The sequence below is a fragment of the Cyphomyrmex costatus genome, unplaced genomic scaffold (assembly GCF_001594065.2).
Source record: "Cyphomyrmex costatus isolate MS0001 unplaced genomic scaffold, Ccosl1.0 scaffold67, whole genome shotgun sequence".
In the NCBI taxonomy this organism is placed as follows: Eukaryota; Metazoa; Arthropoda; class Insecta; order Hymenoptera; family Formicidae; genus Cyphomyrmex; species Cyphomyrmex costatus.
The window spans coordinates 264932-282880 of NW_017280233.1; the positions used below are offsets into that span (position 1 = coordinate 264932).

Below are 17949 nucleotides of genomic sequence, written 5' to 3' on the forward strand. Positions count from 1 at the left end.
TTCAACATGGAAAAAAGGAGCAAAGATAAATTATTGAAGTTGAGCTAAAAATAGGCCTCTCTCATAAATGTGTAAGCGACAACTCGCTTCTCATAGTTTTTAAGTTGGCAATGCGCTCGTTACCAGACTCCCTACCACAGCGTGGCGCTGTGCTATGGAGAAGAGACCCTGTGATTGGTCGACAGTAATTCTAAGTTCAAGAATACGTTAAGAAGTCGCGTCCTAGACGCTCTGCAATAAAGTGTGTTTTTAACTAACGTGTGTTTCATCCTAGATCTTTCAAGCTATTCCTGACATCTTTCCATCGTTTCCTTAACCGGTTACGTTTCTATTTCTACCCCTCGATTAACCTTGTCGAAACCTTACAATTGTAACATTTGTAGTGAAGAAATGTCTTGGAAAATAAAGAAACAGCGCATTTCAGCGGATCGGGACGGCGTTTTGAGCATGCGTCAAATCACGTCATTGTCGACCGCGCCGCGTTCGGGCGCTGTCGGCCGGAGTCGGCTACCACGTGCCGCGCGACCACGTGACCGAGCTGTCAGATGTGCGCATCGTTGTGTCGTCGCACGCGATAACGAAGCCGATACGCACGATCCGCGTTCGTATAAAGAAAGTCCAAACCCAGCGCAGTGACCGCTCCCGTCGGTTCTAATAGCTCGCCACGCTTTCGAGACGGGGCGACTATCGACGACAGCCAGCGACGACGCGCACACAACACCTACGAGCGAGCAACATGGCGGCGGAATGCAGCCGTGCGGACTCGTATGTATACATACACATCCATGTGTTTCCGCTGTGTCATTGCCCTTCGCGGAAGTGGGTTTAATTGCGTGCAGCGAACGTATTCGTTCGGGAATATTCGGACTCTTCGGCGAGAGTTCTTCACTTCGTTTCCAGTGTTTTTCCAGCAAGAGACGCAAGAACGATTTACATCGACAGAAGGATGATACACCGTGTCGTCTCTCTGTTATTGCTGAAAGGCAACCCTCTTCTCTCGTGTTTACGACGCAAACTCCTTTCGAAATCACGTCGGTCTCAAGCTGCGTGAGCGAGCGTTTACGGCGATTTCCCAACGCAGGCGGTCGACAGAATACTCGAGCGAATAGGTCGCGAATCGAATTGCGAAATCGTCGACGATGCTTGGCTTCACGCTCTTTCCATTTGTCAATTCCCTCGCGTTCCCTCCCTGATCCCTCTGACCTAGCCTGGCCGGATTTTGAGGTTATGCGTGCGGTTAGCCACGTCCGCGCTCCGTTAGATTCGCGTTGACCCTTGGACTGTCTGATAACAGTACTCGCACGAGATGTAACGAATGGGTTGGGCTTACTACAAAGAAGTAGCAACATTGCATGTAGTAGGTCAAAATAATTGAAGGTCTCTTCAGAGGTTGATTGATTCTCCCCTACAGCAGCAGTGCTGTTGGCAACCCTTAATTAGTTTGGTTTATTACACGTTCCATTTTCATAAGAAAAATATAATTTCACGAGAGCGTATAGCTGGCTTGTACTACATGCAGCGCTTATGTTGTCGTGACGTGTCTTTATTTCGCGGAGTAGAATGAAGTTCTTCGTAGAAAATACGTCCGCTTAAGAAGGTTTCTAGGTTGCCCGACTTTGCGTGCGGAATTTAATGACGCGTTGTTTACGTTGCATTGTCCGTAATTATGCTAAGCACGTGGCCGGCCGTTTCGCACGAGGGAAGCGCGACCTCTCTTAAAAATATACACTTTTTGCATTCTTTACATAACGGTTTCCGCGAAATCAGCGTTTAACTTTTCTGCGAATTATTTATAGATCAATTTGATCAACTCACTCTGCCTCGCTTCCAAAACGGAGTCAAAGTTTCAATCGAATCATTTTCTCTCAAACTGCTGGAAAACTGCTTCATTGCACGTTACTTACGCTGTTTTCTTTGTATAAATTATAACTAAAGGTAATAAATGACGAACGAAACAGAGTGAGTTCTTACGTAACTCAATGATTAGAGAAGTTGCCTTTGCTTGTAAAAAATGCAAAATAAATACATTTATTGTTAAATACACTGTTATATCGAAGTTAGATATCGAAGAAGTAATGATAACACTTTAAATAGTCCGTCTTGAATTAAATAATATTTTTAACTTTCATGTGTGTCAAAATGTAAATTAACCTATTTCTATGATTAGTTTCAACGTAAATGATATTCATAACATCTTGATTATTCATACGTAAACATTAAACCAAATGAATTGAAATATTCATATGTTTATAATTTGAATCAAAACATGATACATTATCTTGAATTAAATTATTATATAATTATTTTAGTTAGTTAACTTTATTGAGCAGTGGCGACCTGTAGAAATGATTAAAATTAATTTTAGATTCAGTATAATTTGACATTATAAGTTTAACAGCGTACGTTATTAAATATCTGCTCCAAAATTTCGGAGCAGAAATCTTGCTACATCTGCTCCAGTCTGTTTCTCGATGACGTAACTGGAGTAGAACGAGGTTCAAGGTACTATCTAACTTTTTCTTTTTGCAGCTGCGGTCATGTGATATGTACGTCGTATCGCGCTTACAGCAAACAAAACAGCACACGGGTTGTTATCGCCGTTGTTTGCAAGCCCCTAAATTTTGAGTCGCACCATACGTTCCTACCGTGTTTTTTTTTCTTAAATACTGACGTTTTTATGTAACATATTAAACTGGCACGTTTTGTCTTTTTTCGTCGATAAACAATGCTGTTATTTGTCTGTCTACACGTCGCATGATAAGAGTACATACGATTATAATGTAGCTAAAAAAATTGTTGCAACGTCAAGTAAAACGACGTAAAGTAAATCAGCATCGTCGAGGAAAACGACGTAATCTTTTTGCTCACTGTGATTAGATAACCAAAGTAAATTTTTCCCTTTAGTGGGGAAAGATGACGTAACGTCGTACAACGTATTACGACGTTACATTTCGGAAAATAATAATTCATGGAACTGACCGTCATCGCGCTGGTTATTCAGCTGATATATAATTTTTTTCACGTGTGTTTATTTTATCTTATAAAAAATTCATATCGAACACGATGCACATTTTATTTATGCCGATGAAACCAAGTTAATAATTAACATACGACTGTAGACTTGCTAGTGTTGCGTCTGGAATGCTTTACTCGGAGAATGTTCACGCGGAATTTTCGTGTCTCAGGCGCGTTTTTACGGCGATGCCGATGACGCATTTGCGTACGTAAACTCAAGGAAAGTTGACGACAGCGTAAAGCTAATAGAAGACATTGATTGCACGTCTAATCCGCGATGTTTTCACTGCTTTCGCGACCAGAACGTATTGTTCAATGTCAAGTAGTAACTCTCTATTTCTTTCTTTTTTTGTTTATAGCGCCTGAAAGGAGAACCCTTGATATAATAATTCTCTTTCTTTCTCTTGCTCTCTGTTGTTATTTCATAATTATCATTATTATTTTTATTGTGTGAACTGTATTTTTTTTCTTCTGTGCTTGTCAATTTGTATCTTTAAAGAGCCTACCATATAATATTTAAATTATTTCCTTCTCTCTCTCTCTCTCTCTCTCTCTCTCTCTTTATTTCTCCTTATATTTATAATTTTGGTTCTTATTGATTTTATTTTTGTTCTTATTTTTTGTATTATTATTTTGTTACCGTTTTTTATTTTTTATTTTCTTTTAATTTGCTTCTTTCTTTTCTTCTTTCTTTGAGTTTATTATTCCTATATTCTTAGAGGACTCTAGAATGTTAATAAACGCTATATCTAGTTATCTCCATCTATATCTTATTTAAATTCTTAATAGAGATAAAGATAATTAAGCAATTTATAAATCCGTTCTCGTTTACATACGATGTCATTCGCATCAAGGAAAATCGATATGATAACATCGAATTGTCGTGCATTTACATATATATAGTTGCATACTTTTTCTCTTTCGCTCTCATTTTTTTTCCTCTCTTTCGCTCTTCGGTTGTCACTGCCAGGTTAAATATAATTTTCGTGTAGACATTAAAAGTGATGCACGATGCTGTGCGGCTAAATTAGTGTACGTGCGGAATTTGGGGAAGCTTAAACTCGCGTGTGACATGGGGTTGTAGGGGGTTAAGTATAGCGTACGGTATACACGTTACCGCGCATGTATCTCGTTAGCACGCTCTAAGTTTCCTGTGCTCGCTGTCACGCGTTTCGTCTCGAGGGAATATATAGTAGAACAAGAATTGTGTCAGTCAAGAGACGCGAGTCGTCCAATGACACGGCTTAAAATACGAACCGAATACGTATACGCGAGGCCGCACGAAACCACTTCTCTCTCTCTCTCTCTCTTGCTTCTTTGTAAGAATACACGTCGCGTCTCGAGTGTTCTATTTATGCTCATACTGTGTAATTACTAGACGCCAAATATCGAGCATGTTGTCTTACAACGCGCGGTCTTATTACAGATGTCACGAGAGTCTTCGTTCTTTCATCACTGAAACGCGATCCTCATTCAGTAATATAGCGATATAACTTTTTCTTGGAAAAATTCCGAGATGATATAGAAATAATAGAAATATATATTATTGAAATTTTTAAATAAAAACAAATAATATTCTTTCAAAAATCTTTACTGGAACGAGCGTTCCACATTCTATCTGTTGAAATTGTGTTATTTTTAAACGAATATGCTCATTAAAACGGTCACTGGCCGTTTTGTTTTACGTGTTTTTTCACCTTCTCGCACGTTGAATTATCTTTGTTCGAAATTTATTCAAATCGAAGCCGCGACAAATCGGCACAAGAAAGATGTCAAGACGTGCACAAGATTAATTCGATTGTAAGTAAAGTATTATACTTTGTGCGCGTCAGCTCTATTTTTGCATGTATCATCAATTGTATTGTATTCTTGTTTTGAAATTTTTTTATCTAAAGCCTTACTATGATGATGATGCTTTATCATTTTTATGATGTAACTCTTATGAGTCATCTAAATATACTGTTCTAAGGCCGCTGTAAAAGTAGAGGCATTGATGAACTAAAATGGATGGAGCAATAAACGCTTGGCTACTTTCTTTTTAGAAAGTTTTAGTGATTTTATCGGAAGCAAAGTAATTATTTGCGAACAACGTATCGTAACGTCAGAATCAAATTCTATTCAGAGTCTTATCTTTATTTATGACTTTCAATAATAACTCGAAATTTAGGGTAGCGTTAAACAAGTTTCAATACGAAATTGGAACATTCTTATTTCTTATTAATGTAATTGATTAAATGCAATCGTTTCTCGATAATGTTTTACTAATGCAAGAGTTGTAATTTTAGATGCGTCAGGAAACCTCACTTTTGGCGGAACTGTGAGACCTTAAAAGTGCCCATGTTCCTTTTTCGCGATAATCGTCAACGACTCGTCTCACGTCTCAAAGCAAAACCGAATGAAACCCGCTGGGCCCCAGGCACTTTCATCGTTCTTCAAGGTGGCGTGAATGTTCCCTTTAACGACACGGACACAAATTGGCCTTTCAGACAGGTGCGTATACTTACATGCTATTACAATATATTATGCTCTTTGTTAAATTGATGGAAATGTAATTAATTTGAGTATAACACGCGCAAGATCCAAATTTTTCGAGCAGGACGCGCGAAAGTTTTTTTTTTTTATTTTAGGAGACCAGTGCAATTTTGGATTTTAATTTTGCATTTAAATACGAATCTAAACGTGATTTCTAAAGTTCGGCAGTTTTATCGGAAGAAATATTTCTTTACTAAAAATTTTGTCCGTAAAAGAACAATGTGATAAAAAAAAAAAAAAAAAGGAAAAATCGCCTTTTTTTGTCTGATCTCTCAGAAACACCGTGTAAAAGCAAAGATTGTGACTGATGGAGGAATTCCGAAGATTTAACCGCAATTACGTGGTCCGACTTTTACGACTATTTATTCCGACACCTTCCTGCCGGAGTAACGACCGTAAAGACAATTGAACTTCGCTGCAAGGTATTTAATAGTAGTTACCATCGGTGTGAGAAAGTTAATTAGATTTATTTCACCAAGGAGATTGTAAAACCGCGCGAACAAATACAGTTGCGAATTGAATTCGCCGAACTTGGATTGTTTATCACTACATGACTGCAATTGATACGAAACGCATGTTGGATAATAAATAATTAGTCATCGATAAGATTTTGGCATGATGAATGTACACAAAAGCTTAAGATGTGCTGAAATTAATTAACGTGTTTAAACTTTGCGCGAAAATACATTGACATTTGAATAATTATATTAAAGAAAAATTTTTTTACTTTTTATTATTAAGATATTTATTCCATATTGAAAAATAACATGAAGCTAATACTGGAGAAAACGAACGATAAAAAATTAATTAAACGCAAAGAGAAAAGTATTATTTACGTTGTCTTGCACTAACTTGTTTGTAATTCATTGTAATAAAATTTTTTGAGGGTTTTTACTCGACACAGTCTGACTGATATCAGGTTTCACGAGATGCGAAAATCAAATATTATTATCTAGCGTGTTTTATCGCACGATAAATATCGTGGAAGTCTTATAAAATAAGAGTATGCCTATTTCCACGAGCATATGATTTGTCCTCCAATGTAATATTCTACTTTGCTCTATTATCTAATTTTTGTTATAATGCAGTGACCTGCGTTTCTTTCTCTGAACTCTCACATTTTCTAAGATTAATTTTCCGTGCGAAACATACGCGGCGATAATAATGCGGCAGAATGACAGGGAGATTTCTGTCGGGAGTAGCTGTTTGGGAGTTTATGAACTCTCGCCTTTCACATAAATAACTAACCGCTCCACTGGACTATTCTGGCATGTGGAGTTCCGCTGCATTTACACCGTCAAAAACACGTTCTCATCAAAGCACGAACCGAGAATCGACGCGACGATCCGGTCGAGACACGCTCCTGGCGTGCAGACGAATGCTCTGGCAGATTGCCTTTAAAACCCGCTTTACTAGAACTGAGGTACCGTTCGGACGGAGCATTCTCTACAAAAACATACCGGCCGCTTCGTTCATCCGTCCGTGCTCCAAAGCTGCGCTTTGTTTAGCTAGTGACCGTGAATTTTTCACTGGGTGGTCAAGTAAAATTTTGTTCCATCTATTTCCTTGGTATTTCTTGACTGTGCTAAAAACTTATTTACCTACATTAAACACATACACACGTTTCCTATTTATTTACATGTATATCGCTCATTTGCTGCAACATCAACATATAATTAAAAGATCATTCTTTTTTAGTTGTTTGCTAAAAGAGAACAAGAAGAAACATTTTAAATATACTTTGACTCATTCACGATCAACATTTACATAAAAATTGCATTTCAAAATTAAAATTATTAAATTTTCATGAATTAAAATATTTAAACTAATTGTCTGGAAAACTGTTTTTGAGTTATATTGTAACAAAAAAAGTGATATTTTTGTCTTTTATTTACATTTCATGTTTTTCTACATTTTTAAACTCGTATTTTATTTAATGAGAGAATATAAGCGCGAAAAGATTTTTGCTGAGCGTGCCAGGTGTGTATGTTAAAATATATTCTGACCGTATTCCCGTGTGAAATATATGCCGTAGAACTCGAGCCGATTGTATTCGACGCTCAGCGAGCGATCTTTGTGTGCTTATACAAGTACTAACCGCTTACATTGCTCAGAATTTGTTTGTTGAAGTTACAGCTATTGTAAACATCTAAAAATAATGTTCCAGTGCTTTTCATCATTTCGCGTATATAAATTACTCTCTAATTCATAAACCAACATGTAATTCATGAGGCGTTATTCAGTTAGGTGGGTATGTAACTACGTTCTAATCTGATGTATGTTGCATTCAGTGTAACATCGGATTGATAATCATACGCATTCAACGTACTCAGCGTTAAACATGGCTACACAATTCGACCCAAATTACTCCTCGCCTACGAGATCATTCTGCTTTACGGTAAATTCGTACGGTAAATTTTCATATGTCGGAGAAAAAATAGAAATTATAAACGCAACGAAGATGGTATCTTTGCGGTTGACTTGTGAAAAAAACGGAACTTGAGCGAAGTAAATTTACAAGAAGAGCATTCGACTGGGGGATTCTTGTTTCAGTTTTGCTGGTTACGTTTTTTTTTTAATGCGCTATGGTTTTTATAGCGTGAATATTATCTCGATATGTCTCAGACCAGCTCGAATTTGTGCTACGCTTGCGTCATTGTTAATCTTCCCAAGCGACATTTGTGCCGAGTTTATGAGCTTAGAGAGAATTGTATATCTTCATCCATTCACTTCCAAGTATCAGTTATTTTAATGGTCGTAATAGAGAAATGTAATTTATAATAAAATTGGTCTCTACCAATTTTATTATAAATTACATTTCTCTCTCTCTCTCTCTCTCTCTCTCTCTCTCTCTCTCTCTGAGAGAAAGGTCAAAACATTTGAATAGATTAAGATGATTAAAACTAGTTATTTATTAATGTACAATATATGGAACGTAGAAGGCTTAATATAGTCGAAACGTTCCGTGCATTGTATATTAATGAATAACCCCAGTTTTAATCCTTTCTTAACGTCTTAATAAATTAGTTTTAAGTCTGGCTCTATTCAATTTGGCCTTTTTACTAATTTTATTATTTACATTGCAATTTTGAGCTAGGAAATTGATACTAATGTAATTTATGTTTTCGTTTTAAGAATATTTAACGACAAAGGTAGGGCAACAGCAGATTTCACAGATAATTTCTATAGAAAAGAGTCGATGGGAAATTTGTTGAATTCACGACTGGTACATCCGGTGCTTCTGCGGAGCATCCCGCATGCATGCAATCAAGGTGGTGTTCCAGTTTCTAATTTGGCGAATAGCATGCACCACTCGTTTCTTTGTGCGCAGCGCTCGCTCCGCTCACTCGACGAGTTAAAACGACGTACTCGTGCTGAATTCGATATCGCGATGCTATTGTTGCGCGATGTTGCGATCAATACGGAACCCTTTCGTCGCCGAATTCTTTTTTAATGCGTATTCTCATTGTGTTCTTGACTGTCCGTCTGATACATGCGCCACTCCTAGCGAAGATAATAATGATAATAGTTCTTAAATAATTCAACAAATTAATCAAACTTTGTAAAATTGTACTTGAAAAAAGAAAGAGAAAAAAAATTATTTTGATATTTAGGAATATTTCATACAAAAGGCGCGAGAAAGTCTATAAAAAATCATTCGTCAACGCTTTATTATATAAAACGCAGCTGCGGTAAAGTAATAGATATTATCTCTACTGCGAGATACACACTCTATCGTGCTGCTGTATATATCTATATATACACAGAACTTCTTTAAGATAATACCTGCTGGCTGCGCCGAGAGAGCGCGTTGACCTGATCGTTCTCAAGATGTTCTCTTACTCTCTTATTCCCTCATCCCCGTCCTCGTTTCTCTCGGCATCGGACGGAAATGAGAGCCCGAGAGCGACCAGGAGACGGAGAGAGTGAGATGGCCTAGCTCTTGAACCCAAACACAACAAGGCGCAACGCGTTACGACTCGCACGGGCTCGCTCGGTTCATTTCTCATCGCTTCACCCTTGGAATTCCGATCTGCCGGATTTTTCGGAACTCACCACGGCGACGATGGCAACGGCGGCGGCGGTGGCGGCGATCTTGCCTCCGCCAATGTCGCTAAAGACGCGATATTGTATAGCATCAGGTATATACAGTGGATTCGTTCTCTTCGCAACTGCACCTGCCGTATTTCTTTTCTCTCTCTCTCTTCTTCATATGTGATTGTATTCCGTTTGTTCAACAGTCTACTAATACTGATTGGGAGTGAAATTTTGTTTAGAGAAAACTATAATTTATAAATAAAAATGCCATTCGGGTCTAAAGTGGTAATAAAAGAAGAATTTTATTTTCTTCAACATTTACAAAGCCATTTACAAGAATGAGACTTGGTTTACAAACATTGTTCCTACCATATACTTCACTCATCCATCCATGTTTTTCTTACACATATAGTGTAGGACTAAAGTATTATTTTTATCAACATTGAGATTGAAACCAACGTAGATTCACGACTTGTATAAACACAAAGGGTTAACATAAATAGAAGGGAGACGAATATTATTTTAGTGATTCTAAAATATATCCAATCAACACAAATTAAAAGTAACATAATATTATAATTACACTTATATTACATTTATACAGTATTATTGAACGCGATGTTGTCCATTTTTTCGTTCTTTCTTTTGGAAACTGCAGTTAGTTTTATTGTCGTTAAGGCCACAAAAAATGTTTCACATATCCCAGAAGGGTCTAGAATTTTAATATAAAAAGGTGAGAAGATCCTTTAAAGACGCCTTTGAGTGATGCGATCTCGGCGGTTCGACTGATAAAAACGGCACCGAACAGTAGAAACCAGGAACGGCATTTCCGCTTCGGCCATCACAGGCGAAGGGGAAGCCGGCGCGGACACACTCGCGTGATCCTGTTTCCTGTACAAGCTTTTTCGAAGCCTCCGAGGGAATTCAAGACCCGACCGGGCGTGAGATCGCCACGGAGAATCCACTGTAGTATTTTTATCGCGTTTAAGGCAAAAAAAAGAAGATAGAAATACAAAAGATTGAAAGCAAAGAGAAATTCCGTTCGCCGGCGATCCGTATCCTTGAAGGAGACTGGACGCTCTAGGACGTCGATTCGCATGATTGCGAAACGTCGTCTATCAAAAGTCGAGAAAAATCTCCTTGACGACCGGGTACCTGGACATCGACTCGATGACGTGGCCCTGGCGATATCTTCTTAAACACGGTCGGAATATACTTGGCGTGCGCTGCGCCGAGCCAGCATCGATTTCTCACGTAATATCGCGTGATGACCTATTTGCACGAGGAAGTCTGGAAGGAATAAGTACCGCGACATTCGATTTCGAGAAAGGAACTCATCTCCGCGAGAACGGGAACGCGTGGAAATAATCGTAAATATCACCGCTGCATCAGACATTCTCCATCTCGTTGGACGCCGTTCTTCACCTCGATTACGCAAGCGGTTATCGATTTTGCAATAAAAGAGAAACGTTTATCGCATATGTATCGCTTTTTCATTCTTCATTATTCCGTTGTTACGGGCTTTTTATTTATGTTTTATAATTTTTATGTGATCCAACGTTTCTACTCTTGTATAAGGTTGAAAGTATTTGTACATTAGATAGTAATATACTGTCACGCTATTATAGACTATTTCTAGAGTTAGTTATATTTAAAGAGATGATAGACGATATTGCGCCGCTATTATTACGCGCGACGTTCTTCTTCCGAAGCCTATCTATTATTCAGCATTGCTATTGCGACTTCCGTACTCTTTCACAGCTCGTATATAGTTTTATTTGTTCTCTTTATCAGGAGTCCTTCTTTCAATGGTGCTTCGGCGTGGAGGAGCCAGACTGTTACGGCGCTATCGACGTGATCACCGGTGCCTCGATTCTCTTTGTGCCGAGGTTACCACCCGAGTACGCGATTTGGGAGGGCAAGCTGCATACTCGGGACGACTTCAAGGAACGATATGGCGTGAACGAGATTCATTATACCGACGAGATTGCGTCCGTGCTGAAGGAAAAGTCAGCGCGAGTCCTGCTTACGCTGGTAAGTCGCGGCTGGGAACAGATGGACGGGTTCGCTGCGCTTTCCTGTTTGCTGCTTCTTCTTAGGTAGAGGAGAGTATACTCAATCTTGGGATAGTCCAAACTTAGGGACGATCACGATTTTACAATGCCGATTATACACTCTTTCCTCTGACTTTGATTGAAATTATATTCGTTTCTTGCTGCTCTAACGCGCGCGCGACATGGTCGTTAATAAAAACAAAGAGAAAACAGTCAGGTTGATGAATCCCCAAGTTGAGCACCCTTCTTTTCCATGCGCATGTGTGTGTCCCGCAATAAGGCGATTCACCGCGGCATGCCTCGAGTGACGTTTACCTTCGCCTCCTTCGCGACTGTCTGCCTCTACAATGTGTCGAGAAAGTTGCGTCGGTCGGTCTGGTTTTGCGAGACTCTCCGCTTCATGCATTAATATGTGTGACGCTCTCCTTTACCAAACATTTGATGAATGCGAACGCGCTGTACGTGAATTTTTGTCGCATTGTCATATCTCCAATTCGAGATTCGTCGAGTGCATGCGCCTCATTCGGACGCGGCATTTGTCACGACTCGGCGAATGTTTACCGAGTCGGGGGCATCGTCTGACGTTGCCTTTGCCTGGGATGACTTACCAGTCCTGTTCTGCGCGCGCTGCACAGATGGGACTTGCAAAAATCCCGCCGTATAATACCGCGTGCATGCGTTTAAATGCCGCCTTGTTGCTACGCGGATTAGAATTATGGTGGATTTAGCAGAATCCCAGAATGCATTCCTTATGCCGAGCTCTATACGCGCTACACGTTCGTTTGCCAAATACTTGATGCATGCAAGTACTTCGATGTATTTTTTTTACCGTCCCTCCTAAAGAAAAACAGAGACGGGGTGATGGAGAAAGACGGACGATTTATGTTATGTTTGGATTCTCATATTTATTTTCCGTTTTCTACAGTTTGCTTTTATGTGTCTCTGACTTAAATCAGTTTATTCTCGGTCTATTTTATAATAGTTTAGAAAATCGCGGTAGAGAAAATATGTATATATAAATAGCGGCGCAACGTAACCGAGGCAGTTTATAAAAGAAGAAATGACACGATCGCGTGTGTAACATTTTTACTCTAAAGCCTGATGATATGTTAAACGACGAGACTATAATAACGCAGAATATTTGTTCTATCCACGACCTCGTATCTGCAAAACCTGTCAACAGACAGACATAATCGATTCACGACGATTTACGTATAGCTCCGTTGTGACACAGATATCGTGTTCGGATGAAAAACAGCCGATAAATTTTTCAATCGATCGTTATCTAACGAGCAACAATTTGTCCCTAGCCGCGGTGCATCAATGACAACGTAACTGGGTGACCGCGCAGATATTACGAGCGATCTGAACCGTAGATTACAAGTACGTTACGCTTATCTGATAGCGCGCCGCCGCGCCGCAAATAGATTTCGCGTCACGAAGTCCAAAAGACACGGCCTCGTATCGATTGTAACCAGCAATGCGGGAATACATACTTCGTACTCCATTTTCAGTAAACTGTATTAAACTTTTCAGTATACTCTAGGTATACATCGGAATATATAGATAATTCGTATTGTTAATAAGTTGGTCAATGTAAAAAGCGCTTTACTCCAGAAAGTAATTTTCCAAGATCACAAGTAGATTTTTATGAAGATCTTTTCTTTTTTTTTTTTCTATTCAATTCAGTCACAGTATTGACGTTTCCCGTCAGCTGATATTTATCTTTCATATCTTCTGCAGGAAGTATAGTTGTTTCAATAGAAAGAGAGAAGGAGTGTATTCTACAAGGAGATATTCTCTGTCCTGATAATAGACTGTTCGAATAGTAGGATGTTCAAATAAAGATTATTTGGACAATAGGAGGCTTTGGACAAAGACGTTCTATTTGTATTCATACCAAAAACGATAAAATGACAAGCTTACTCAGATAGTATCTATGGATATATTTAACATTAAAAAAATGTACATATTCTTTAGATTTGTTAAATTTCTTAAATTTAATTTTTAGATAAAAATTTCTTTTTTGTCTAGAATATTTTTGAAAATTATGCAAGTCACACATTAGTTCTTGTCTAGAATATTTTTAAAAACTGTGCAAGTCCTATTAGCTCTTACGATAACGTTATTGTGATATAGTAGTTTATAATAGCTATACCAATTATCGTTATTAACAAAAAGCATTAATTATCGCGGAAAATACAAAATTTAGAGACATGTGCAATTTTTTGTCCGGTGCATTATATTTTTATGGTTATTTTTTGCAATTTTCCTCGTGTAAGCGACTTGTGCGTCGCGATAGTAAAGCTATAAGATATTCGGCAAATTCGCGAAACTAGTTTTACTGATATACCGGTATTACGCGGAATCTCGCAATTTAAGTCAATTTGAGGCAATTTAGAGCATTTTGCGATCCCGTGCGGTGTGCATTAAGCGATTCCATTCGCATGGTTTACGTGAAACCAGGAAATTCAGAATGTCTCTTGTGTGCGGTGAAATGGTGGTGTTTTCCAGGAATCGTAACGCGCGATTATTGGCCGACTTGAGCTCATTGAGATGTGCTCATTGTGTTGTATATAACGCACGTTACTCATCCCGTCAGATTGACATAGAGCTGTTTGTGCGATCGATTCGATCGAAAACATAAGCTCGTATATATCGTTAATGCTCCACAATAGTTATGAGACAGGTCATTTAAATTGCTGTCCATACCACTATTGGCTATTGAAAATCGATTCGGCTGTATTCTACACCCGTTTCTACGAATTCATCGTAAAACTTCGTGAAACAACACGATGGTTGTTTACATTAGCCAGCACTGACGAAGCAAAATGTCTAATATCGAGATATTTTATTTTGCGGGACTATATCTTGGTATGTGGACTCGAGATGAGTTTCGTTATTTCTACTGTTTACCGGGATCCATTCCCAGACTGGTCTGTGTGTTAGCACATAGACGCTGATGAATAGCAGTGCCACGTAGACTCCGGCCTTGAATCTTCTCTCTATTTCCAGTGTCGCTCGATAAATCGAATTGCTGCGAAACTGGGAAAAATCAATATTTAATGTCTTCGCGGAAAATGTTATTTTGCTGAAACGTGCAGAGACGACAGACATTAATAATAAATAGAACAATATACGGTGTTTGCCGCAAGGCAATCACAACCTCTTACATTATTCCGAAATACGTGTGAGAACGTTCAACATGTGTAAAATGGAGATCAGCATCATGAAACTTTCTCACGAAATACTTCGAGATTTCACATTATTTAATATTATGGCTCACGTTTCCAAAGAGTTCATCCATACAACTTTTGCGTCCCGCTATTTTTACAATAATATCTTACCTTTACTCTGTTATAAGTAAGCCAATAATCTTTTCTCTCTCCCTCTCTCTCTCTCTCTCTCTCTCTCTCTCTCTCTCTCGAGAAATAATTCTACTAACGTCGAAATCTATTTGTCAATTTGTTCACGAAACCGAACCAGTCTGCGTTTTGTTAAATATAATATTGACGCAACGTTTCATGTAATCGAGAACTTTTTTTTATATTTATTTTAGAGGAACGCGTAACTCGACATTCAATCGTTTGGTTTATTTTTAAAGATTAACGTAACAGTCGTACAATGTATATTACATGATCAAATATTTCTATGGTAGTTGCAACACGAATGAGATATCTCGCATTTTTAATGTTTCCGTTTTAAGTATTATGCAATCAATGTATTTGTTATATATATATAATATGTGTGTATATAAACATGATATATATAGTAACAGTATGCGATAATTAATTACTGTTTATTCTAGAGTCGTCAAATCGTTAGTATTAAATTACATTCTTAGTCTTTAATCATTTATTATACCACTGAATATTGTTTGCAAACAATGCAGCTTGCCAAGCCGATTATCACTTGACAATGCGATATTCATGCATGACAAAGCTAATTTAATGGCTGATAAACACGAATGGAAACAAAATGATTCATGACGATTGGAATAATACTACCAAAATCAACGTGTTTATCGTGCAGGTGCATACATTACCGTGAGTCTTTTATGATATAATATCATAAAAGACCGTGACGAAATCTTGAATTTCGTTTGTTTTCGATTTTTTAATCAACCGAAATACAATATATACACGAAAAGAAGTTTTGTTGATGGATCTAAAAATTTATATCAGGTAGATTTGAAAATAATTTTGCTCGATTATAGCAAAATTATTATGTGGAGTTCACTCAAATTGGATGCTGGAATGACAAAACTTTTTTGCAATATTGCTCATATCGTGCTTGATTTTTCTACAAAATTATTTTTAGATCTGTACCTATCTAAATATATAAAACTTTAAATACTTTGGCAAAATCGTTCTTCCTATTCGTATTCAATTTCACATTCATCTTGAAAAACTTGGTCATTGAAATTTGTAAGAACTTGTCAAAGTTAAGCTTGATGTGCACAATTTATTGCATATACACGAAACTCGTTAATACCTCCACGGTCTTGTCGTCGCGCATGTAGTCGTTCGATCAGTATCGGTTTAGAAATTTATGATTGCCGATGGACTGCGAGTATCTACAATAATCTGCATGGCAAATGATACAAGTTTTGGAACTGTACGGTCACAGGGGGTTACATCATGATCCCTGCGGTGGGCACAAGATTAAAGTCGTGGTCCGTTCAGCAGAAATAGGCACGGGTATATAATCGATGACGGGTTAGTCACAATGCAACCTTTCATGCTTAGCGGTAGCACACGTGTGCTACAGAATAAAATATCTAATTATAGAGACCGAGGTTACCGCATTTGACCTTTATAAAATGATACAAAAAAAACGTCGTTCGAAACTTACTGATGAGAAAGCTTATACAAATTGTTTCAGATGGAAATAGATATAAGTGAGATCATAAATTATGATAAATATTTATATTTCCGCCGCGACATGCCACGCGATATCGCGCTATCAAGTGCTGCAATGTTACATGTGTTAATTACACGTTTAATCTGCCAGGGCCTGGTAAAGTAAATAGCTCGCTGCCGCAACAACTTATTTATACTAGTTCTCAGCATTGATAAACACTTGTTTCTCGTAGACCGACCACACGTTCGCGCGACTCTAATTATCATTACATTGCAACCGTATATTAGTATTGCTATAGCCGTATATATTTTTATGCGACACGTTGCGCGGCCTTTTGCAATATCCGATACTACAAATGCTGACAAACACATTCGTGGCGTGGTATTCGCTATTTAGCGGACCGAACACTTTTTGTTCCTCAGCGAAAACCGATTAATGCTCTCCAATATCGCAAACGTGCGCAAAAAAGCACTCGCTGGCGTCATTACACAGGTGCATAATTCGACGTGCAAAAATCGACTCTTTGTGCAAGGAACCTGTTATATAGCATATGTAAAAGAACCACATACAATTTGTACACAAACTTGTATACCCTGCTTGTCACATAAGCGGATAGAATTTAAAATTATCGCATTGAGAAAATTGATATTTCAGACTCGAGTATTATGTGGCCGATTAATCATTTAATTAATGCATGACGCATTAAGAATTTATGCGGACGTTATCATTCGCGTGAAATAAGTAACTTTATCACGTCCTTCCGTGGACGCAGAAATCAATGGCACAGAAAACGTTTGTTTATTCGCCTTCGACCGGATGAGGACTGCTTTCTCTATTCTGACTTGAATTCAAATTACGTAAGGCTTGCTTTTACTTTGACCCGCTCGCACGTTGTTGGTGTGTACATTGCTGTGCTGCTCAAACTGCGGCAAACCCGATTACGATTGTCGTTCCTTTTCTCTCTTTTGCGCATTGCAGAACGGCAGAAACAGCGACAGTGGACTGACAACGCGCGAGACGATTTTCGATGGTATCGACAAGTAAGTACTAACATAAGTATGAATTACGTTAAAATAAAAACATAGCTTGCGGCCGTTACATAACTTAATTACGAATTTTTTTTGTCGTAGATTCCAGGTGAATCTTGAGCACTTGTATCCAGCGATATGCGAGTGGTAAGTATATCGATTTTCTTTCGCCCGGATAATCAATTTTATTATTCTAAGTGCAGCAGAGGGAGAGAGAGATAGAAAGAGAGAAAGAGAAAGCATTAATTATCATTCTAGGGATCCTTTAAGAACGTACAAATGAATACAGCGTTAATGCATGTACAAAGCAACAAGAGTGATTATAAAACATAATAAAATTAACAACAAGAAAATACAATTTTATACTGCAGAGAGAGAGAGAGAGAGAGAGAGAGAGAGAGAGAGAGAGAGAGAGAGAG

General features: G+C 38.2%; 1 protein-coding gene across 3 annotated transcripts in view; it reads left to right on the forward strand.

Annotated features, from left to right (window-relative positions):
• Positions 1-534: 534 nt before the first annotated feature.
• The window catches only part of Dip-C (dipeptidase C), a 22093-nt gene continuing 4678 nt past the window's right edge, over positions 535-17949 (forward strand). For 2 of the 3 annotated variants that reach the window (XM_018547692.1, XM_018547691.1), the window contains exons 1-5: positions 535-765; positions 5301-5505; positions 11380-11619; positions 17481-17542; positions 17633-17677. In XM_018547692.1, coding sequence (XP_018403194.1) covers positions 737-765; positions 5301-5505; positions 11380-11619; positions 17481-17542; positions 17633-17677 — 581 coding nt within the window. In that variant the 5' untranslated portion in view covers positions 535-736. Of the gene's footprint in view, positions 766-4742; positions 4816-5300; positions 5506-11379; positions 11620-17480; positions 17543-17632; positions 17678-17949 lie in introns of those variants that run through there. The other variant, XM_018547693.1, reaches the window with a different exon arrangement.